Source organism: Geotrypetes seraphini, chromosome 2 (genome assembly GCF_902459505.1).
Source record: "Geotrypetes seraphini chromosome 2, aGeoSer1.1, whole genome shotgun sequence".
Lineage (NCBI taxonomy): Eukaryota > Metazoa > Chordata > Amphibia > Gymnophiona > Dermophiidae > Geotrypetes > Geotrypetes seraphini.
In genome coordinates, this window is record NC_047085.1 from 520,546,124 (window position 1) to 520,571,008 (window position 24,885).

The 24,885-nt window shown below is 44.9% G+C and overlaps 1 protein-coding gene and 1 pseudogene across 1 annotated transcript in view; one reads left to right on the forward strand and one right to left on the reverse strand.

Annotated features, from left to right (window-relative positions):
* Positions 1-24,885, reverse strand: part of LOC117354670 — a 273,540-nt pseudogene that overhangs the window by 183,129 nt on the left and 65,526 nt on the right.
* The window catches only part of LOC117354679 (gastrula zinc finger protein XlCGF26.1-like), a 29,010-nt gene continuing 15,003 nt past the window's right edge, over positions 10,879-24,885 (forward strand). The window contains exon 1 of the mRNA XM_033932542.1: positions 10,879-10,997. Within this exon, the coding sequence (XP_033788433.1) occupies positions 10,881-10,997 (117 nt within the window). The 5' untranslated portion in view covers positions 10,879-10,880. The remainder of the gene's footprint in view (positions 10,998-24,885) is intronic.

Sequence of the window (24,885 nt, forward strand, 5' to 3'; positions counted from 1 at the left end):
CCAAAAGGAAAGATGCCAGACCTTTGGGGGAGGGAAGGGAAACGAAAGGGGAGGACAGAGATGGAAGATGGATGGTTAGCATGGAGAAAGAAGGAGGCAAGCGAGTTATCGGAAGACAACCAGAGCCTGGGACCAACATGATTTGAATAATGACCAGACAACAAAAGGTAGAAAAATAATTTTATTTTCTGTTTTGTTATTACAATATGTCAGATTTGAAATGTGTCACCTGCCAGAGCTGGTGTTGTACAGAAAGCGTGAACTAGGACCTAAAAGAGAGGAAAAGTTTTTTTAATTTATTTTGGTCACATCACAGAGCCGGTGTGGGATTGGAAAGGTTGTAACCCTATACTTCTACTAAGACTAAGGGGTCCTTTTATTAAGGTGCGCATTTAACGCACGCTAAATCTTTAATAAAAAAGTTGGCCCGCGACTTAGCCTATGTTTTAGATTTCGGTCCTTATGTGATTGAGTTTGACAGCCCTACACTAGAGAATGGCAAGGGACAAATTTATCCCTGCAGGAATTCCATTTCCCCGTCCCATCCCGAGTTTTGTCGCTGTACCTGCCCCATTCCTGTAAGCTCTGCCTTAACCGCACAAGCTTTAAACACTTATAATTTTAAAGCATTGGAGGTCTGTGCAGATGAGGACCGAACAGGAAAAGAACTTGATGGGACGGGAAGCATGCATGACTTTCTTAATTATATCAACTGACTTAACAATTTTGACGTGTCTTAAAAATTTTTTTTTTAATACTTTGAAAATTTGACATGTTCTGCCTTTCTTATCTTTTGTACACATGATCTTTTGTGAACCGCATAGAACTTAGTAGTGTAAAAGTGAGTTAACATAAGAACATAAGCCATGCCTCCGCTGGGTCAGACCTGAGGTCCATCTCGCCCAGCAGCCCGCTCACGCGGCGGCCCAACAGGCCCAGGACCTGTGCAGTAATCCTCTATCTATACCCCTCTATCCCTTTTCCAGCAGGAAATTGTCCAATCCTTTCTTGAACCCCAGTACCGTACTCTGTCCTATAACGTCCTCTGGAAGCGCATTCCAGGTGTCCACCACACGTTGGGTAAAGAAGAACTTCCTAGCATTCGTTTTGAATCTGTCCCCTTTCAATTTTTCCGGATGCCCTCTTGTTCTTTTATTTTCTGAAAGTTTGAAGAATCTGTCCCTCTCTACTCTCTCTATGCCCTTCATGATCTTGTAGGTCTCTATCATATTCCCTCTAAGTCTCCTCTTCTCCAGGGAAAAGAGCCCCAGTTTTTCCAATCTCTCAGCGTATGAAAGGTTTTCCATCCCTTTTATCATACGTGTTGCTCTCCTCTGAACCCTCTCGAGTAATGCCAAATCCTTTCTAAGGTATGGTGAACAATATTGGACGCAGTACTCTAGATGCGGACGCACCATTGTCCGATACAGCGGCAGGATAACTTCTTTCGTTCTGGTTGTAATACCCTTCTTGATTATACCTAGCATTCTATTCGCTCTCCTAGCGGCCGCTGCACACTGTTCCGTCGGCTTCATTGTCATGTTCACCATTACCCCAAGTCCCTTTCTTGGGTACTCTCATTCACTAGAACAAATACTAAGGAGGTGTAACCAAATAATGTGCAACAAATCACCTCCAAAACCAACCACTGTAGTAATAGAAGAAAAACTGCTTAATGCCTAGCCTGCACTTAAAGCCCGACGAGGACACCGTTTCACCTATATCGGCTTCGTCAGGGGAAATACAATACCAGTGCGGAACAGGATTAAACCCAGTTACAAGCAGGCTACTCTCAAAATGATGAAACGGTGGCCCCATCGGGCTTTAAATGCAGTGCCAATTGCTACTACTCTAAAGATAAGTGCTTTTTCTCAGTTTAGGCACTATGTTTGACATTTTCAATATGCTTCTAATATTTAAAACTTAAAACTCAAATTTATTTAATATGAGAATTTAAACACTATAAAAGAAAAGAAAAAAGTACGTTTAAGTACATGCCACAAGCCAGTGATTGAGACTCTGACCTGACTGCTTGAATACAAGGTCTCTGAGGCTTGGCATTAAGCAGTTTTTCTTCTATTACTACAGTGGTTGGTTTTGGAGGTGATTTTGTTGCACATTACTCTCATTCACTAACATCCCTCCCATCGTATAGTTGTACCTCGGGTTTCTGCCTCCCACATGTAACACTTTACATTTCTCAACGTTGAACTTCATCTGCCATCTCGTCGCCCATTCACCTAGTTTGTTATGTTTCTCCGGGGATGGGAAAAAATGTATTCCCGTGTCATTCTCTAGTATACAGCAAAGAAAAAGGCAAGAGAAGGGTCCTTCCAACCAGGTAAACGTTTATTCTTTAAAATACATATCGTGCTAACCAGGATCCAAGTTTTGGCATAAAAAGCATGCCTTCCTCAGAGGACTCTCAATATTGCTCTGTACAAATTACTACAGTTGACTCTACCTAGTGCATGTCGGTTAAGCGCAACCATGGTCCCGTTTTTTTTACATTAAAATCAATGGACTTAAACTCCGGATAATTGCAATTCTGATAAGCACACAATCCGCTTATGCACACTGATGTTATAAGTCCCACCTCTATTCGTTCACATTACATTCACTCTGGTTAAAAGCAATCACGTTGATAACGTTCTCACGTTGATAAGCCATGTGTTTTGGATCAGCAGTCTAGGCCTGGCCAAGTGTTCAAACTTTTGAAACTGCACCATGGCATCTCATGAAGAAAAACCTTTGTCTTTGGCTGAATGTGTCCAACACAGTGGTCAAAAGTCATTGTCTTTGGCTGAACATGTCAATGTCTTAAAGAGACTTGACCAACAGGAGAGTCAGGTCTCTATTGCAAAACATTACAGCGTTCATCCTAGCCAGATTTCTAGGATTCACAAAAAAAAGCAAGCCATATTGAAAGATTGGCAAAACAACAGCAATCCTACCAGGAAACGGAAAAGAATTGGGAAGGCTGGAGACGTTGAACAGGCGTTGGTTTGCTGAAGATAGAAGTTGTCAACTGCCATGGGCCTCTGCTGATGGAGAAAGCAGCACAGCTATCCAAAGAACTGGGCGTAGAAGACTTCAAAGCAACAAACAGATGGTTAGAGAGGTGTAAAGTTCATAACCGCATAAAATTTAAGAAGCAGCATGGCGAAAAACAAGACACTGATGAGTTTAGTGCAGAAAGATGGGTCATGGAAGTGTTGCCATCAGTCATTGGTGGATATGAACCATGCGATGTTTTCAAAATCGATGAGACGGGCCTGCACTGGCATGCCATCCCTGATGGAAGATTGGCTTTCAAACGCAATGAAAGTGTTAGCTTCAAGGTGCCAAAGGAATGATTGACATTACTGCTCAGTTGCAATATGGATGGTAGTGCCGTTGTTTGTTTCCTATTTCTTTAATTTTTGTTATGTTTAGTAGTATCTTGTAGCTTACCTTTAATTAGGAAAATGATCAACCCCAGATATTATGCGTTCTCAAGCCCTGATATCTGATTCCACCTCTGTCCCCCTGCTCCCAACTTCCATGCCGTGATTTGTGAAGTCTTTTATTACCTGTTTACATCTAACCTTAATGGATCTTAATGATTATGATTGTAGTTATATGAGAAAATGGTAGGATCCTGCTCTCATTATTTGGCTTGCCAAGATTTACAGTTGGCATTATTATATCTTGCTTTGATCTGATTCATGTTCTCTCTGTTTACATACGATTTCTCTCATCTTTAAGAGTAACAGCATGCCAGAGCTACCAGGAAGAACTCAAGCCTCAACACTCCCTATGTGACATACCATCCTATGTAAGTGAGAGATATTAACTAACTAGCTAGGATATGTGAATCAGGTGAGTATTGGCTAAGGTGTGACCTGATTCAAGCAGGGAGATGTTGAGAAATTGTGGGTATTACAGGTGTGACAGATGACATGAAAGCCGAGTTATTGGATTAAAAAATAGCTGACAGCATGAAGAAATGATGGATGAGATTAAATACTGTATATTAAATTTGGGGATATGCAATGAGATTGCAGAGAAGGTGCATGAGACATTGTACAGCCAGTTCCCAGGTTAAGAACGAGTTCCGTTTTTCAAATTGTTCTTAAGTTGAATTTACAGTACTCCCCCGATATTCACGGGGGTTCCGTTCCAGGAACCCCTGCGAATCTTGAAAACCCACAAATATGGTTTTTCGTGGGGGAGACTGGAGAGGGCAGTGGGAGAGGCAGGAGAGAGCAGCCGGAGCGCCAGCGAGTGAAGGAAATCACTCGCTCTATGCTCCGACCGCCTCTTCCTGCACTAAAGTCGGGCCTTACCAATCAGGAGCTGCGTGTCAAAGCAGCTCCTGATTGGTAAGGCCTGACTTTAGTGCAGGAAGAGGCGGTCAGAGCATACAGCGAGTGATTTCCTTCACTCGCTGGCGCTCTGGCTGCTCTCTCCTACCTCTCCAGCTGTACAGTACAGAGTCTATAAAACCATGAAAGAAACAGTGCTCAAAATAAAGTAATGTAGTTTAAATAGAAAGAAAAGATAGGTTTACACTTATTTTGTTCTTCATTATTCTCCACCACCACATCCAACATTTCTCCCTCTCATAACCTCGTGCCTCTCTCACCACCATATCCAATATTTCTTTCTCCCTCCCTATGCCCAACAATTCTCCCTTTATATTTCCTCCCTACCTCAGCATCTCCCTCACTTCTTCCATCCTGTGTTCCAAGTTCATGCTCCCCTCCTTCACTCATTCTGTGTCCCATCATCTTCATGCTCCCTCCCTTCCTCATCGTTCCCCTCAGTTCTGAATCTCAAATTCATGCCTCCCGCATTTACCTCCTCTGGCCGGCTCCCTCCCAGCTTTTGGCAAAGCCGTGAGCGATGGCTTCTGCATACAGTCTGCTGGTCTTCGTAAAGCCGCCATCGGCAGCTCCAGCACGCAGTCCACTGACCCAGAAGCCTTCCCTCTGATGTCTGCGTCAGAGGGAAGGCTTTTGTGTCAGCGGGCCATATGCAAGAACCGCCAATGGCAGTTTTGTGAAGACCAGCGGACTACGTGCAGAAGCCACTGCTTCCGGCTTTGCCAACAGAAGTACAACTGGGAGGGAGACAGAGGAGTTAAATGCGGGAGGCACAAATTTGGGACACAGAACGGAGGGGGACAACGAGGGGCACGTTGGGACTCAGAAGGGAGGAGGAGGGTCGCGTTGGGACAGTAAAGGAGGAAGAAAGACTAGTTTGGCATAGGAAGGGAAAGGCAGTACCCCGGTTCGTAAGTAAAAATTCAACATAAGTCGAGCATGATTAAACTGGAGACTGCCTGTAATTAAGAACTTTTAAAACTACATTCAAGCTTGTGTTAAGAACTTCAGGGGTTAATTTATAGCTGGTGCATGGAAAGAGAAACACAATCAGAACTCACTGTTCAGTGACTGCAGCAAAGGACATGGAAAAGGCGAAGCGCAGTTTCCCAGTAAAACAGGAAACTCGCCTCTACACGAGAACTAAAAGGATGTACGTTTCATATAGATAAGGACATATGGCAACCAGGGAGAAAAAGAACCCAACACAGGAATTATGAGCATAGAAAAAGTAAAATGCTGCCATCTAATGGGCTTAATGTGCAAATGACCACAGAATGGTTTCCATGATATACTTTTAATTTCAGGACACGAATAGTTACATTTTATGTCAGCAGAACTTTTTTAATGTATGATTTGTAAATATACCAGGCACAGAGGATGTGCATGCAAAGAAGTTGTTTATGCAATGTCCTAGCAATGTATTCCCGGAAAAGACGGACTATTGTATGCTAATTGTCACACAATGATATCGGAGGAAATATAAATGTTTAAACTCTAAAGCTGTTCTTTGGAGAGAGGAACTAAAAGGCTGCTCTTCTCTCCCTGGATACAAAAGAATGCTGTTATATCTTAATTATCATCCTCAAGAGAGGAATTCTCAAAAACTTCTGCCCTAATAGCCAAGGAATCAGCAGCTGCCTTGGACAGAACATTCAAACAACATAGATAGGACGCTAATGCTTTTCAACAGTACAGCTGTATAGCCAAGGGGCCAAGCGCAGATATATAGATGGGGACAAGATGGGTGGTTCAGAGTCAGTAGAGAAAAATAGATGGGAGGCTAAACTAGATAAGCTAAAGTGCTGTCTGATTCAGGGAACATTTTTTTCGATTTGATTTGGCCTACTGAATTGATTTTTTTATTCAATTCACTTTTCCTGCCCAATCAGGCATTTTTTTTTTTTTTGGGAGGGGGGTTAATGGCGTGGCGGGTTTATTTTTGTAGCTTCTTCACCCACCCCATCCCCATTTGCCCTCTAACCCCATGCCGGTGTTGTGGTTTAAACAAAACAAAAAAGACTTTTCCCATTACTGTCCTAGCTCACGCTCGCTAACACCAGCTCTGGCAGAATACACATTTCAAATCTGACATTGTAATCACAAAATAGAAAATAAAATGATTTTTTCTACCTTTTGTTGTCTGGTCATTTTATTCTTCAAATCATGTTGGTTCCAGGCTCTGGTTTCTGTTTGTCTTCTGTTAACTCGCTCACCAGGGTCTCCTGTCCATTTGACGTTTTCTTCTTTCCCCGTGCTCACCATTCATCTTTCGTCTCTGTACCTTCCCTTCCACTGCCATATCCAACATTTCTGTTTCTTTCCTACTGTCTACCATCTCTTTCTCTCCCTGCCTTGTGCCCTGGGTCAAACCTCTCTATTCCCCTCCATGCCCAATCTCTCCCTGCCCTCTACCCTATGTCCAACATTTCTAACTTTCTCTCCCTCTCTTATCAATGCACGTCTCCCTCCCTTCCACCATATGCAAGATTTCTCCCTCTCACCCCTTTCTATCTCTTTGTTTACTCCTGGCAGAATGTGCAAAAAAATTCAAAATTCTACACACAAAATTAGCAAATTCTGCAAGTTTATTTGTCAAAATTTTAACAATATTTTTCCTATTATCCATATTCCATTTAAAACAGTTAAAATTAAATGTTTTCCTTCAATCAGTTTTGTCTGGATGGTTGTTTTTTTTCCCATCATGTTGGTTCCAGTTTCTTTTTTCTCTTTTCCTGTCGTCTGTTAATTCTCCTTCAAGTGGCTGCTCTCCATTTGTCTTTCTCCTCTCTCCTGTCTATTCCCTCACTACATTTGCCTCAGACATATTGATCATTCCTTTTTAGCTCTTTTTTGCCTCTCTTACTCTTCTCTTTTTAGCTACCTATCAAATTTCCATCTTCTCATTCCTTCCTCAGCCCTTCATTCCTTTTCATCATCAATGTACCTCCATTATCGTATTTCTACCCTCTGTTATATCTATCCTCTTATCTTTTTCCTTGCACTCCCGTGACTTACTTTAAGATAAGTATTTCTTATAAAATTATTTACACATAATTGAAATGAAAATATATATAAAAAAAAGGATCTGATGAAGAAAGTGGCTCGTGCTTTCCTTAAGTGAATTGCATGCAAAAGTAGGAAGAGCCTGCTGAGGATTCTACAGAAAAAAAAGCATTGATATTTAAAGAAAGTAGGGTTAGAGTAATAAATTGATATGAAATAATATAAAGATTTGCACTGGGTTGTTAGTATGTTATATACGTCTCTTTTACAAAGCCGTGCGACAACAGCCCCGAAGCCCTTTAAATCTCTATGGGCTTCGGGGCCATTAGTGCAGCGCTTCTGCTAGTGTGGCTTTGTAAAATAGGCCGTTTATGTCTTCCCAGTTGAAAATTAGCCAATAGAAAATTGAGCACATTTGGTGTCATCATTGATGTTATCAGTGACAAGGCAGAGGGAAAGCCCCAGCGGGTAGAGCTTGTTCACCGCTGCTACTGCTTTAGGAGAACCAGAGGAGACTCAGGACTCACTGAATCAGTGAGTTCAATTTTTTTAAGGAAACAAATCGATTTGAATCAGTGAATCGGGTAGCACTAGTGTGTAGCAAGGTAGGCCAGGTGGAGAATGAGTGTATAGTCAATCACTCTGAAGTAAATTCTTTGCTTCGGTCTTTACGGAAGATGTAAGAGATCTACCTGAACCAGAAATGGTTTTCAAGGGTGATTATACGAAGGAACTGAAAGAAATCTCAGTGAATCTGGAAGATGTACTAAGCCAAATCGACAAGTTAAAAAATGATAAATTGCCTGGATCAGATGGTAAACATCCCAGGGTACTAAAATAACTCAAACATTAAATTGCTGATTTGCTGTTAGTGATCTGTAACCTGTCGCTAAAATCGTCTGTAGTACCTGAAGATTGGAGGGTGGCCAATGTTACGCCGATTTTTAAAAAGGGCTTGAGAGGAGATCCGGGAAATTACAGACCGGTAAGCCTCACTTCAAGGCCGGGCAAAATGGTAGAAACACTTATATAAAATAAAATTGTGGAACACTTAGACAAAAATGATTTAAGGATGGAGTCAGCATGGGTTCAGCCAAGGGAGATCTTGCCTCACCAATTTGCTTGGCTTCTTTGAAGATGTGAATAAACATGTGGATAAAGGTGAGCCGGTTGATATAATGTATCTAGATTTTCAGAAAGCTATTGATAAAAAAAGTTCCTCTTGAGAAGCTCCTGAGAAAATTAAAGAGTCATGGAATAGGTGGCAAAGTTCAGTTGTGGATTAGGAATTGGTTATCGGATAGAAAACAGAGGGTAGGGTTACATGGTCATTTTCCTCAATGGAGGAGAGTAAACAGTGGAGTGCCGCAGGGGTCTGTACTAGAACCGATGCTATTTAACTTATTTGTAAATGATCTGGAAATTGGAACAACGAGTGAGGTGATTAAATTTGCAGATGACACTAAACTTCAAAGTTGTTAAAATGCATTCAGATTGTGAAACATTGCAGGCAGATCTTGGGAAATTGGAAGACTGGGTGTCCAAGTGGCAGATGAAATTAAATGTAGACAAATGCACATTGGGAAGAATAACCTGAATCACAGTTACCAGATGCTAGGGTCGACCTTGGGGATTAGCGCCCAAGAAAAGGATCTGGGTGTCATCGTAGACAATACGATGAAACATTCTACCCAATGTGTGGCGGCGACCAAAAAAGCAAACAGGAATGCTAGGAATTATTTAAAAAGGGATGGTTAACAAGACTAAGAATGTTACAAATCCGCTGTATCGCTCCATGGTACGATCTCATCTGGAGTATTGCGTTCAATTTTGGTCTCCTTATCTCAAGAAAGATATAGTAGTGCTAGAAAAGGTTCAAAGATGATATGATAAAGGGGATGGAATTCCTCTCATATGAGGAAAGACTAAAAAGATTAGGGCTCTTCAGCTTGGAAAAGAGATGGCTGAGGGGAGATATGACTGAAGTTTACAAAATCCTGAGTGGAATAGAACAGGTACAAGTGGATCGATTTTTCACTCCGTCAAAAATGACAAAGACTAGGGGACACTCGATGAAGTTACAGGGAAATACTTTTAAAACCAATAGGAGGATTTTTTTTTTTCACTCAGAGCTCTGGAACGTGTTGCCAGATGATGTGGTAAGAGCGGATAGCGTAGCTGATTTTAAGAAAGGTTTGGACAAGTTCCTGGAGGAAAAGTCCCTAGTCTGTTATTGAGAAAGACATGGGGGGAAGCTGCTGCTTGCCCTGGATCGGTAGCATGGAATATTGCTACTCCTTGGGTTTTGGTGAGAATAGTCTGCTGGGCTTAATGGACCATTGGTCTGACCCAGTAAGGCTATTCTTATGCCAAGGAAAGCAAGTCTGATGGTGGGGCTAATTCTGGAGTGTCCCAGGTTAGGAAGCTGCAGCAGTGTTCTCAGAGAGAACAAGAAGTTGTGGTGGGGGAGGGGTATTGCCTACCTGAGCAGAAGCTCCAGCAGACATTTTTCATCTCCTAAACAGAAGCCTCTCCACTCACAATGATATATTCTCCCTCTAGAGACCGCGATGTAATTTGCTGTCCTCTACCTATTTCTTATGTAACTCTCACTTCTTGCATCCTGTAATTCGCTGATTGTCTAGCCTTCTTCGAATGTGAACCGCCTAAAAGTCTTTCGACTATGGTGGTATAGAAGAATAAAGTTATTATTATTATCTGCAAGATTATGAGGCTCTTTATCTATAGTTTGTCTCTTGTGGTGAGGAGAGGAGCAGAAGCTGAAAATTTGGGGGTTTGAGGTGCCTAACAGAGCTGCACCTCAGAAGATGGACGACCACCACGACTCCTTTTCCTGCTGGGCATATGTCGATGACATCACAAAGGGGGCGGAGCTTCACGGGAAGGTCGCCAACTACATTTCTCTGCATCGAGCCTGCAGAGTCTCCTCGTCCTCCTGAAAGGGGCGGAGTTTGTTCAGTGCTGAGATCCACAAGGCCAGTGAGAAGCTGAATACTGAGACTGACCAGCAAATCCCAGAGCTCTTCTTTAGAAGGTCGTGAGGAGATGAGCAGCGGGAGGGACCAAGCTCAAACTCCTCCTCTTCCCACCATTCTGACCAATCAGCTCTAGAAGGGATGGACCCAAGAAGAAAGGACTGCGAAGCTCCGCCTCGTCTTTGTGATGTCAGGGGAGGGAGGAGCCAGGGCTGGAGGTGGTGCTGTGGAGATGCAGCGGGGAAGGACCAAGCTCAAACTCCTCCTCTCCCCACCATTCTGACCAATCAGCTCTAGAAGGGATGGACCCAAGAAGAAAGGACTGCGAAGCTCCGCCTCCTCTTTGTGATGTCAGGGGAGGGAGGAGCCAGGGCTGGAGGTGGTGCTATGGAGATACAGCGGGGAAAGACCAAGCTCAAAAACTCCTCCTGTCCCCGCCCCGCAAGCCACTCTGACCAATCAGCACTAGAAGTGATGGACCCGAGAAGAAAAGCTCCGCCTCCCCTTTGTGATGTCATCAGTCTGCGTACTGCGAGAGAGCACGTGTTTCGTTCGTTCTTTGTTCCTTTCGTTTGCAGAGAGCTGCAGAGCTCAGTTCCGCAAAATGCCTGCAGGAGCTTCTGCGCAGGTAAGAGACGGTCCCCGACATTTGCTGCAGTTTTCTCATCTAGGGCTTTGGGTCGTTTCTGAGAGATCAAAGTCCCCCCCCCCCAAGGGAGAGTTTGGGGCCCAGGTTCTGTGGCTGTGATCCTCTTCTGGGACCTGCTGAGCCCCAGCATTGAAATATGAGCCTACTCTGGGCCTATGTGTTATGTGATAGTGAATTATATACACCTTAAAAAAAAAAAAAAAAAACACCTGTCCCTCTACCCCCACCTTTGGGTGGGCTGAAATATAAGATCTATAAATCTTTTTCTACTTTAAGCCTTGCACTGTAACTTTTTTTTTTTTTTTACCCACAAAAGGTGGGAAGGAAAAAGCATCAGAACCTCACTGTTAATGATTTAGGATCATCAGTCGACTTAAAGGGCTATATTGACCTGTACACTTTCTTACCCCCCCCCCTCCTCTCCAACAGTATGCTATGTAAATCTGTCACTTCAAATTCTGGCTGACTTCCTTCCAATTCCCCCCTTTCACTTGAAAAACAAGACTGCTATGCCCACTTGACTGATTCTCTTGGCTCCAACCCTCATTGTCTCTTTACCATGCTCAACATTCTACTCGGTGCCCTCCCTTCCAACTTCTCCTTTGCTTTCTCACTCTGGCGAGGAGGAGAGTCATCCACGCCAGCTGACTGCCAACAGGACGTGCCTCGAGAGGCACGTCCTGTAGGAAATCAACTGGCGCGGATGACTCTCTTCCTGGCTAGCGTCTCTCCTCCTCTCCCCGCAACTCCTGGATCCCTCCACTAAAGCGGGTCGCAGCCAGATGGGCCTCCGCGCACATCTGGGTGTCTTCCGGCCAGGGCACTGGATTTAGTGTGCCACTGGCTGGAAAGTTTGCAAGACACTGCCCTAGACCATGGTTGAGAATACTATGACAAGATTCACAAGCTTAACCTTGACTTTTTGACCGAATCGCCACCGCCTCTCCCTCCTCCCATCTGCCTCATCGACCCCTGCCGCCTTTCCTTCTTTCTCTGAAATTACGGAGGAGAGAGGAATCTGCACATCTTCTCCTCCAAACACACTACCTGTTCCTCTGTTCCCAATCAACCCATCTACTGTTCGTTATCTGGCATATCCTCAATCTATTGCTCTCTACTGTGACGGTACCCAACACCTTCAAACATGCCTTAGCTACGCCACTTCTTAAAAAAACATTACTAGACCCTACCTGCCTGCTACCCGCTAAGCTGCCCACTACCTGCCCTGCTGCCCGCCTCCCCTTATCCAACAGAAAGACAAAAATATGTGGAATAGCTACAAGAAATGGGAAAAGCTGTCAGACAAGCAAAGATGCAAATGGAAGAAAAGATAGCCAATATGGTAAAATTGAGGGACAGAATATTTTTTAGATAAGAGATAGGAAGAAATGTCAAAATAGCATAGTGTGGCTCAAGGGTGAAGGGGATAAATATGCAGAAACCGATAAGGATAAGACAGAACTGCTTAACAATTATTTTTGTCCTGTGTTCATGGATGAAAGACCGGGGATAGGACTGCAGAAAAGGAACGCAAATGAGAACAGATGAGTAGTAGATCCGGAAAAATTCTCAGAAGACTGTGCTTGTGAAGAGCTAGTTAAATTAAAAATAGACAAAGCAATGGGGCTTGATGGGATACATCCCAGGGTACTCAAGGAACTCAGAGGTGTTCTGGTGGCTCCATTGTCTCATCTTTTCAATGCTTCTTTAGAGTCTGGTGTGATCCCAGAGCACTGGAGAAGAGCAGATGTGATCCCTTTGCACAAGAGTGGAAATAAGGAGGAAGTTGGGACTTGCAGCCAGTTAGTCTGTCCTCAGTAGTGAGTAGTGATATGGGAAGGGCGCTAGATGTAGCGTACTTGGACTTTAGCAAAGCTTTTGGCATGGTGCTGCAAAGGAGATTGATAAATAAACTGAATGCAGGCGGTATAGACCCTAAAATGACAAACTGGATTAAAAGCTGGTTAAGTGGAAGGAGACAAAGGGTAATGGTAAATGAAGTTTGCTCGGAGGAAAAGGATGTTGTTGTTAGTGGAGTGCCACAGGGCTGGCTCTATTTAACATCTTTGTGAGTGATATTGCAGAAGGACAGTCTGGCAAAGTTTGTCTTTTTGCAGATGATACCAAGCTCTGTAATAGGATAGACACCCTGGAGGGTGTGAATGGGATCTGGCGAAGCTTGAAGAATAGTCAAGCAATTGGCAACTAAGATTTAATGGTAAAAAATGCAGGGGCAGGCACTTGGGCTGCAAAAATCCAGGAGAATTGTATAATATAGGAGGCGAGGAACTTCTGTGCGTGGAAGAAGAGTGGGACTTAGGGGTGATTGTGTCTGATGATCTCGGTATCAAAACAGGTAGAAAAGACAACGGTCAAAGCCAGGAGGATGCTTGGGTGCATAAGGAGAGGAATGGCCAGTAGGACAAGGAATAACATAAGAATAGCCTTACTGGGTCAGACCAATTGTCCATCAAGCTCAGTAGCCCGTTCTCACGGTGGCCAATCCAGGTCACCAGTACCTGGCCAAAACCCAAGGTGTAGCAATATTCCATGCTACCAATCCAGGGCAAGCAGTGGCTTCGCCCATGTCTTTCTCAATAACAGACTAAGTACTTTTCCTCCAGGAACTTGTCCAAACCTTTCTTAAAACCAGCTACGCTATTCGCTCTTACCGCATCCTCTGGCAATGCGTTCCAAAGCTTAACTATTCTCTGAGTGAAAAGTATTTCCTCCTATTGGTTTTAAAAATATTTCCCTGTAACTGCATCGAGTGTCCCCTAGTCTTTGTAATTTTTGACGGAGCGAAAAATCGATCCACTTGTACACGTTCTACTCCACTCAGAATTTTGTAGACTTCAATCATATCTCCCCTCAGCTGTCTCTTTTCCAGGCTGAAGAGCCTTAACCATTTTAGTCTTTCCTCATACGAGAGGAATTCCATCTCCTTTACCATTTTGGTCGCTCTTCTTTGAACCTTTTCTTGCGCCACTATATGTTTCTTGAAATAAGGAGACCAGAATTGAACGCAATACTCCAAATGAGGTCACACCAAGGAGTGATACAGAGGCATTATGAGATTGTTAACCATCCCTTTTTTAATAATTCCCAGCATCTTGCTTACTTTTTTGGCCACCGCCACACATTGGGCGGAAGGTTTCATTGTATTGCCTACAAAGATACCCAGATCCTTTTCTTGGGTGTTAACCCCCAAGGTTGACCCTAGCATCTGGTAACTGTGATTCAGGTTATTCTTCAAAATGTGCATCACTTTGCATTTGTCTACATTAAATTTCATCTGCCATTTGGACGCCCAGTCTTCCAATTTCCTAAGGTCCACCTGAAATTTTTCACAATCTGCATGCGTTTTAACAACTTTAAACAGTTTAGTGTCATCTGCAAATTTAATCATCTCACTCGTCGTTCCAATTTCTAGATCATTTATAAATAAGTTAAATAGCACCAGTCCCAGTACAGACCCCTGTGGCACTCCACTCTCCTCCATTGAGAAAAAATGACCATTTAACCGTACCCTCTGTTTTCTATCTTATAACCAATTCCTAATTCACAACTGAACTTTGCCACCTATCCAATGACATTTTAATTTTCTCAGGAGCCTCTCGTGAGGAACTTTGTCAAAAGCTTTCTGAAAATCTAGATATACTATCAACCGGCTCACCTTAATCCACATGTTTATTCACACCTTCAAAGAAGTCAAGCAAATTTGTGAGGCAAGATCTCCCTCGGCTGAAGCCATGCTGACTCCGTCTCATTAAATCATGTTTGTCTACGTGTTCCACAATTTAATTTTTTATAATCGTTTCTACCATTTTGCTCAGCACCGAAGTGAGGCTAACCAGTCTTTAATTTCACGGTTCTCCCCTGGAGCCCTTTTTAAAAATCGGTGATAATGTCATTGTCTAAGTCTGTGGTGAGGCTCCATATGGAATACTGTGTGTAATTTTGGAGACCCCCACCTTCAAAAAGATTTAAATGGAATAAGTTTAGAGGGCTTCTTCAAAATTGTTTAGTGGCTTTTGTCCCCATATGATTTATGACAGACTAAGAGCATATGTATACGTAACTCATGATAAGGCGTATGGGGACAGACTTAAAGATCTCAATCTGTATACTTTGGAGGAAAGGTGGGAGAGGGGAGATATGATAGAAACGTTTAAATACCTACGTAATATAAATGCACTTGAGTCGAGTCTCTTTAATTTGAAAGGAAACTCTGCAATGAGAAGAGGTGATAGGCTCTGGAGTAATCTAAGGAAATACTTTTTTACAGAAAGGGTGGTAGATGCATGGAACATTCGCCCAGAAGAGGTGGTGGAGACAGCAATTATGTTTGAATTCAAAAGGGCCTGGGATAGGCACGTGGGATCTCTCGGAGAAAGAGATAATGGTTACTGCAGATGGGCAGACTAGATGGGCCATTTGTCCTTTATCTGCCATCATGTTTCTATGTTTTCTCCATCTACACTTCCTCCTGTTGCACACTTATCTAGAGGTCTGCACGGGAACGGGGATCGCAGGAACCCGCGGGTTCCACAGGGACCCCTCCCAGGTCCCTGTGGACTCCCACGGGGACCCCTCCAAGGCCAATGGGACTCCCACAGGGATGGAACCGGGGCTCCCATTCTGAGGCCTACCTAATTTTCAAGATGATACTGGTCTGGCGCTGCGGCGGGAATAGACATTCTGAGCAGTGAGCTCAGCACGTAGGCGCTCAGTGTGCCTACGTGCTGAGCTCACTGCATTGCTGCTGATTGGTCGGGTGGTGGCATATGCAAGGCTAGAGCAGGAAGTCAGCCTGTATGAAGTCCACCCTCCCCACCCATGCATTTACATAGTGTCTGCCCTCAACTCAGCTGTGGCCAATTGGAAACAAATACATGCGACAGGGATCCACCTCCCCTACGTCCGCATCCTCCCCTTTTGGACGAAGCCTTAGAAAGTTGAATCGGGGCTCTCCAGTGCGCAAGGAGTGCATGAGGTGGGCCGGGAGAGGAAATTCTGTTATTCTTAGAATGCCTTCATTTTCAGCGTCTACGGATTTCCCTTTCGTGCAATCAGGTATCGAGTTAACCTGCGAGGCTGAGGGGTCACGTGATGTGTTGAGCCGAGCAAGACGTGCTCTGCTCGAGCTCCGGGGTCCCGGGTCCTCTTTTGTCCCAACGAGTGCAAATTTTCTTGCGATTTCCCTGTGTCTTGGTGGGAGTAGTTCATGGACCGTTTTGCCCAGCCTGTAAGCCCTGTAATGAGCGGCAAAGTGACCCGGGGAGCGAAGGATCGGGAGGCGCGACTGCACCGCGCTGAACTTAAGATGGCGACCGGGACACCAGACGCGGGTCCTGAGCTCCCGCTGTCGGAGGCGCATATCGCTGCTCTTTCCGCTTCGGTGGTGCGGGCTCTAGATGCCAGGTTTGAGCAGCTGTCGGGTCAACTCTCCTCTTTGGAGTCCCTGGTCACGGAAACAACGCGCCGGACCGGAGAACTGGAAACCAGGGTGGCGCACGTGGAGGAGGCCCACTCTGCTTCGTCGGCAGATCTGACCTCACTTAAAACACTAATTGCTCGACAGGCAGATAAAATCGAAGACCTCGAGAACCGCTCGAGACGGGATAATCTTCGTCTAATAGGTCTACCTGAGACGGTGTCTGACTCCCGGCTGCACACTACCTTAGAATCCTGGCTTCGCACAGCATTACCTCTTCCTGAAGGTATGGGCATCTTGCGGCTGGATCGGGCCCACCGCCTGGGGAGGCGCAGTGAAGACCACACCAGAGCACGGGTCACTATTTTCAAAGTCCATAACTCTGCGCATAAAGTGGAACCATCTTACCTTTGAAGGAACACAGATTCGTCTTTTCCAGGATTACTCTCCAGCACTGCAGGAGCGAAGGAAGCGGTTTTCTAGAGTCTGCTCCGCTCTCTTTGATCGTCAGCAAAGGTTCCAGCTGCTCTATCCGGCACAATTGCGGATCTGGACTGCTACAGGATGGAAAAGTTACACATCAGCGGACGATGCTCAGGCATATTTGGATTCTTTGCCTGGGGAGGCTGGACCTTCCTCGGTCCCCTGAAACTTTCCTTTCTGTGCTGGTATTTCTGCTTCTGAGGTGTTGTCCTGGCGCTGCTTGAGCAAGGACCTTAGATTTTTCCTGGCTGACCAGAGGGCGGGATGCTGAGCGGCTTTCTCCTTTTAGACATGGATTCACAATTGTTCCTTGTTGGCTTGTTGCTTGTTCTATCCTGTGGATCCTTGTTTGAGGGCCAGCTTGATGGTTCTGCGTGCACTTGAAGTCCTGTTTATGGGGTCCGGGCTTTTGCCCCTCTGGCCTCTGCTGCTGTTGAATAACCGGGGTATTTCCGGATGGCCCCCTATTGCTGCATAATCTGAACGCTTGGCGATTAGTCGTTGGCCAGGACTTGTGCTGCTTCAGATTGGGTTGATGCAGACTTCACCTGGCGTGGATCCACCTGTGGAGCTGGGTCCGGTGGTTAAATTCGAGACTTTGGTTCTTCGTTCTTTTGAATCGCAGGACTCTCTGGATGAACAGTCCTTTATTATGTTCTGTATGGATGCGGTTTGGTCCTGTGTGTTGGGGGTATGGATGGACGATTGGTGTTGGGCTGGGGTTATGGTACGAATGTCTATATTGGATTTGACCTTTTGGGAGTGGATGGTGAAAACAGTGCCATTGAAGGAGTATATGTGTCTCAGTGGGTGTCTGTAGGGGACTCTCAGGGACTTCTTTCTGTGTACCTTGAGAGACGCATTTCTATTACTGGATGTCTGGTGGCGCTACTTGGGTTGGGTTATGCTTCTGCTTGTTACTTGAGATGTTATATCCATCATATGCTCATGGTTGGTTCTGGATGGGTACAGTGGGATGGTCAGGTGTGAACTATTCCGGGGATTCTTTATGTGGATTGTGATCTGGGCGGGTGGAGTATGGGGATAGAAGGTTTGGGACTGGGGGGACTCGGGGCCCTGTTCACATTTGTGCGTGACTCCTTCTCTCTCCCGCTTTGGAGGTTGGCAGATATAGTCTGCGGAGGGAGGGGGTTGGGAGTTGCTGCACAGGGCCCTTAGACCACTAGTGGGTCGTATGAGGGACGGGGTGGGGATGGTGGGGGGGAGGGATGGTGGGGGGGAGGGTGTGCTGGGCTTTCCTCTTGTTCTTACCTCTTCTTCTTTTCTCTTTCTCTTTTTCCTCCTTCTTTCTTCTTCTTCTTCTTTCGTGTTCCTGGAACCTGGTATTTGGCCTTCTGTCCATTGGTGGCAACTCGGGTCTGGATTGAGGAGCTGGGAGCGGGTCGCTGGCTGGGACGACCTTGCTCTCGATTTTATTTCTGGTTCTGTACCGGCTCATTATCCTTCTACATTTTCTCATGAAGCCTCTTAGATGTATTTCCTGGAATATAAATGGTGTCACTTCACCTATTAAACGACAAAAAATTTTACGAGCCTTGAACCGTCAGAAGGCTGATTTAGCCTTCTTGCAAGAGACACATCTGTCAGCGGCAGAGCATGCTAAGCTTCAAACTTGGTGGGTTGGTCAGCATTTGGGAGCACCGGCGATCGATCGGAAGGCGGGGGTTCTGATTCTGATTCGGAAGGGGTTACCCTTTGTCATCCAAGAGCAGTGGGCAGACCCGGGGGGTAGGTATATCATTGCTAAGGTGCTTCTTCATCGTCAACCCCTGATTCTTTGTAATGTTTATGCGCCTAACAATTATGAATCTCGATTTTTCTCCTCACTTATTCGTCTTCTTGGCCAACATTCTGATATTCCATTACTTGTGGGAGGGGATTTCAATTGTGTTCATGATCCTTTGCTGGATAAGTCGCTCCCTGCTCCTCAGGATCGGATGCAGCCTACTAGGGGTATTTCTTTACTTTGTTCTTCTTTAGATGTTCTTGACGTTTGGCGGACGCTTCATCCAGGTGAGCGTGACTATACTCACATATCTAGGGCTCATGCCTCTTTATCACGGATTGATTACTGGCTGACTTCTAGCTCTTTGTTTTCTCAAATTGAATCGGCCACAATTGGCTCCTTTGACGTCTCTGATCATACCATGCTTTTGTTAACCCTACATTTGGATATCTCTTCCCCGGGCTCCTTCCGTTGGCGATTTCCGCTTCGATTGTACAAGGACCCGAAGTTTCAGGAGTTCTTACTTCAGAAATGGTCTGACTATCAATTCCATAATATTGAACATCGGAATGATTCTACTCTCTTCTGGGAGGCAGCGAAGGCAGTGCTCCGCGGTGAGATCTTGGCTTATTCCAGTCATCAACGTCGTGCTAGAGATAGGGAAATTTTGCAATTGGAACGTAGGGTTGGTGACCTCCGTCGGCTTTACAGTCAATCTCACACTTCTTCATTGCGTTCTCGGCTTTTAGCCACCCAGAGTCAACTTCAGGAGCTGTTGCATGCTAGGGCAGTCAAGTCGCTTGCTTATTATAAGTATCAATTTTTCAGACATGGGAATCAAAGTGGGGCACTCTTGGCTAGGGTGGTCCGTCGATCTACGGGTCGTACTCATATCTTACAGCTCCGCTCGGCAAGGGGGGATATGGTCAGGACGGATGCCGAGATTAATGCAGTGTTTTATGATTATTATAAGAAGCTCTATTCTCAACCATCTGATTTAATGGAGGGCTCTGTGTATTTGGACGGTATTACCCTTCCGTGTATATCCGCTCAGGCGGTGGCTAACCTCAATACCCCTATTACGGCTGAGGAGGTGTCCGGTGTCATACAGAAGGGTTCTTTACTGAAGGCCCCTGGACCGGATGGTTTCAGGATGGAATTTTATAAACTCCTACACCCTTCGATAGCATCAGTTTTGGCGGATACTTTCACAGCCGCCATTCATCGGGGTGCTCTCCCGGATTCTCTCACTTCTGCTCAAATAATAGTGCTCTTGAAGCCCCAGAAAGATGCTACCCTTTCTTCCTCTTATCGCCCTATTTCGCTGCTGAATGTGGAGGCTAAATTGTTCGCCAAGGTTTTGGCTAACAGGCTGGCCTGTGTTCTCCCTGATTTGATTGCTTCCCCGCAGGTGGGGTTTGTGCAGGGGCGTACTAGTGTGAAAAACATTAGATCCATATTGGCCTCTTTGGAATTTGTGGAGAGAACCAATATATCTTCCCTTTTGGTCAGCTTTGATGCTGAGAAGGCCTTCGATCGGGTCTCCTGGAACTTTTTATTTGAGGTTTTGACTAGGTATGGCATAACGGGTTTTTTTCAGGATGCGGTTCGGGTACTTTATCATTCCCCTACAGCCTTTGTTTGGGCTAATGGACATTGTTCTTCTTCATTCCCCATATGTCGTGGTACGCGTCAGGGCTGTCCTCTTTCCCCATTGCTTTTTGCTCTGTCGTTGGACCCTTTGATTCGGGATATTCAGATTAATAAAACTATTTCCGGTATTCGCATTGGTTCTTCTGAATTTAAAATCTCGGCTTTTGCGGATGACCTCCTGGTTCATATCTCGAACCCCGTTGTCTCTCTGTCCAATCTGATGGCCACTTTTCAGGAATATGGAGATTATTCAGGGTTTAAGCTTAATCTTGACAAATCTTTAGCGTTGGCCACGTCTTCATCAGTACGGGACTCTTGGCCTGGGTCCTTTCCCCTTCAATGGGCTTCCTCTTCGTTTCGTTACTTAGGGATAATACTGACACCGTGTACCTCTGGGTTATATCGTGTTAACATTGACTCCCTGTTAAGTTTTTCGGCTGAGTGTTTTGCTCGGTGGGCTCCATATCCTTTGTCCCTGTCGGGCAGGATTCATTTGTTTAATATGGTTCTTTTTCCTAAATGGCTTTATACTTTGCAGTTACTCCCGTTATGGCTTTTGAAACGGGATATTACTAAATTGCATTCTATGCTTTCTCGATTCTGTTGGGGGGGACGGCGTCCGCGGGTGGCGTTGCGTTACCTGTTTGGTGACTGGAAGGGTGGGGGCTTGGGGCTACCGCATTTTCGGTTATACAATGCTGCTTGTTTGATGCGTTATTTGGGTGAGTGGCTTTCGGACCGCCAGGATTTTACTCCGAAACCCTATGAGAAGGAATTTTTTGCCCCATGGCACATCTTGTCCTTGGTACAGGCCCCTCGTTCTCAATTACCGGTGTCACTTCGGGGAAGTTTGTTGTTGCACTCTCTACGCATCGTCTGGTCTTTTGTGCTGGACTCCTGGAAAGGGACTCCCACGATTACTAGATACTTACCTATTCAGGGAAATCTGCAATTTAGCCCCGGCATGGAGAATGCTAGTTTTCGTGAGATGGCGTCCCGGGATTTTACGTTACTTACCCATGTGCTTCAAGTTGATGGTTCTTTAATGTCTTGGGATGCTTTGGTCCGGTCTGGGGTTTTTGCTGTGGGTGACTTCTTTGCGTTTCGACAACTCCATCATTATATTCATTCTCTCCCCCGAGCCGCGCTGGCGTTTCCTATTGAGGACAAATTTACAACACTTTTAGATCCTTATTTGGAAAATGGATTTACGGTTTCTGGCCTTTATAGAGATTTCAGGCGTTGGTTGGGAACGACTGATCGTACCGTATTACAGGATCATTGGTGTCGAGATCTAGGGATAGCTCAGGACGCTTTGGATCTTTCTTCCTTGATTGCTAGACTACCAGGAGTGTCTGTCAATGCTGATCTTCGGGAGTGTCAGTTTAGGGTTATACATCGAGGCTATTTCACGAAGAGTCAGTTGTATTATTCAGGTTTTACGGATTCTCCTTTGTGCCCCAAATGTCTCCAGCAACCTCACTCGTTTATTCATGCCTTTTGGTCTTGTGTGAAAATCAAGCGTTTTTGGAGGCAGGTTCTATCTTATGTGGAGCGTGTTTTGGGATTGACGCTTCCCTTTTCGGCAGCCGGTCTCCTGCTGGATAAATATGAGGCCTTCTGTTTACCTGATTCGGGGCAGCGGCAGTTTATGAGACGGGTGGGGGTGCTGGGGAAGAAGGTAATTCTATCTGTTTGGATTGGAGATACTTTGCCCTCTTTTTGGGCTTGGAGGAATCGCTTGCATGCTCTGCTGCTGCTGGAGCGGAAGGATGCGTCTTTCAGCTTACACAGAAAGCGTCTCTTCCTTCGAATCTGGAATTCTTACCTTTTTTCATTATCTCCGAGGGCTCGAAGTGACATTTTGAATTCTTTGTAATTCTTTCTGAGGCCCGGGCATGTTCCATCTTTGAGGAGGCACCAGGTGTTCTTTCCTTTCTCTTTCTTCTCTTCTCTTTTCTTATCTCTTTTCTTTCTTCTATCCCTGGGGGCATTTACTTCTGTTTTGGCAAGGAGTCCTTGTGTCTGTTTTAGACCAGGGGGTTTTGGGGTGGGGGTGGTTTGGGTGGGACTGTGGGATTTGATGACCTGTACCTGATTATTTTCTCCTGTTATTATGGTTTATTTGTTTGTGGGTTTGACATAGGTTATTTGATAATAAGATATAAATTTTGAAGGAATGATGTTGTATGTAGAGCTTGAAGAAGTGGAGCCTTCAGAGTTCTGGCCCTGCGTATTGCAAACTCTTATTTGTGAATGGCATATCTTGCTCTGTGGGTACCTGTTGTACATGTCCTTTCCTTCAATAAAAATTGTTTGAACATAACCTGCGAGGCTGGTGCAGTCAGATTGCAAAGATCTTTATTTGCCTTGATTATGTGTATAATTGGGGGGTGGATACATACTATGTCCGACACACTTCGAGCTTCTTGCATTTCTCAAAGTTATCCTTTGTGCAGTTGTGAGGCATTCACACGTACATTGCGCAAACAAAACTCTCTTCACAGTGTAGAAATTATTTCAGAGGGCTAAGGCAGGGGGAAAAGGAGAACTGGATAGAAGAAGGGTCGATGGACAGCTGAGAATGGCATGCATGGTGATGGTGTAAAGAGAGACAGACTGCAGGAAAGGAATTCCCTGTTAGAATCTCTCATTTAACTTTTTTTTTATGACAGCAAAGAGCGATAGCGAAGAAAAGCTGGCCAGAAGCCCTTGATAAGACATTAGCAGCACACTGCATACTGATGGAAAGAGATGACTGAACGATAGAGTGGAGGGAGTGATGGTATGATAGACAGATTCAGTCTTCTTAGTCAACTTTTTTAAGAACTTATGGCCAAATAGTGTCAGACAGGTTAAAGAGTAGCCTAATAGTGCAGAGGCCTGAGATCCAAGGGAACTAGGTTTGATTCCCACTCTGGGAAAGTCACTTAACTCTCCACTGTCCCAAATACAAACTTTATGGGGGATGGTGGGGACGGAGGAGATTCTTCTTGGAGACGGGCGGGGATGGAGGAGATTCTGATGGGGACGGGTGGGATTCTGGCGGGGACGGGTGGGATTTCTGTCCCCACGCAACTCTCTACTCTGATCTCCTCCCATGGCTTCCAGTATCATCTCTATGCTGAAGACTCACAAATCTACCTCTCTGCGCCAAAAATTTATACGGGAATCCAGAACTGTGTCTCAGCCTACCTGTCTGAAATTGCTAGCTGGATGTCTCATTGCCATCTAAAATTAAAGAAGAATAAACTCTTTATCTTTCCTCCTAAACCTGCCTCCTCTTCCTCCATTCTGTATTTCAGTAGATAACACTCTCATCCTCCATGAGTCTCATTGGCTCACAACCTCTGGGTCATCTTTGTCCTTCACATATCCAATACAGTATAGGTAAAATGTGGACTTTCCTTTCTAAACACGCTTCCAAGATCCTCATCCATGCTCTTGTCACCTCTCGCATAGATTACTGCAACATGCGTCTCACAGGTCTTCCACTAGGCCATCTCTCTCCCCTTCAATCTGTTCAAAATTCTTCTGCATGCTTTGTATTCTATCAAGGTCATTATGCTCATGTTACTCTCTTCTTCAAGTCGCTTCATTGGCTCCCTGTCAGCTTCCACATTCAGTTCAAACTCTTACTGACCTACAAGTGTATTCATTAAGAAGCTCCTCAATATCTCTCCTCTTTTATCTTTCCCTATACTCTGCCCTGGGAACTCCGTTGGGTAAGTCTCTCTTGTCTGTACCCTTCTCCTCTACAGCCAACTCCCAACTCCGTCCCTTCTGCCTTCCTGCGCCATATGCCTCGAACAACCTGCCTGACTTGGTATGAAGGGCTCCATCATTGGTAGTATTCAAGTTCAGGCTGAAGGCCCACTTTTTTGAAACTGTGTTTAAGACTTAAGGAGGAGTGCTGTAATGGTTAGAGCAACAGACTCAGCACCCCGAAGCTGTGGGTTCAAATCCCACACTGCTCCTTGTGACCCTGGGCAAGTCGCTCGATCTTCCATTGCCCCAGGTACGTTAGATTGTGAGTCCACCGGAACAGATAGGGAGAATGCTTGTGTATCTGATTGTAAACCGCTTAGATTACTTTGATAGGCGGTACATAAAAACTTAAAATAAATAAATAAATAAACCCTACCAATTTGTAAAGCACCACATCTGTTTGTCATTCCTTCCCTCTGTACTTCTTCCCCCTTTGTATTTTCATACATTGCTTCACCATTTTTGTCCAGTGTGTCTTTCATAATTAGATCGTAAGCTCTTTTAAGCAGGGACTGTCTCTTGTGTGTTTAATGTACAGCGCTGTGTGCGTCTGGCAGTCTCTTTATTGGAAGAAAAAAAATCATTCCTTAAAATTCAAGGCAAATGCGAGTAAAATCTATGCTCAAGGTGTGATAAAGCTTCAAAACCGTTTCAAAACAAGAATACGATCCCACTGACAGTGGCCCTCATTTTGCTGCAGTGCTGCATCAGGGAATCATAGGACCAAACTCTTATAGCAGCACTCTCTCTGAATTAGAACCCTGTTCTGGGAATATGTC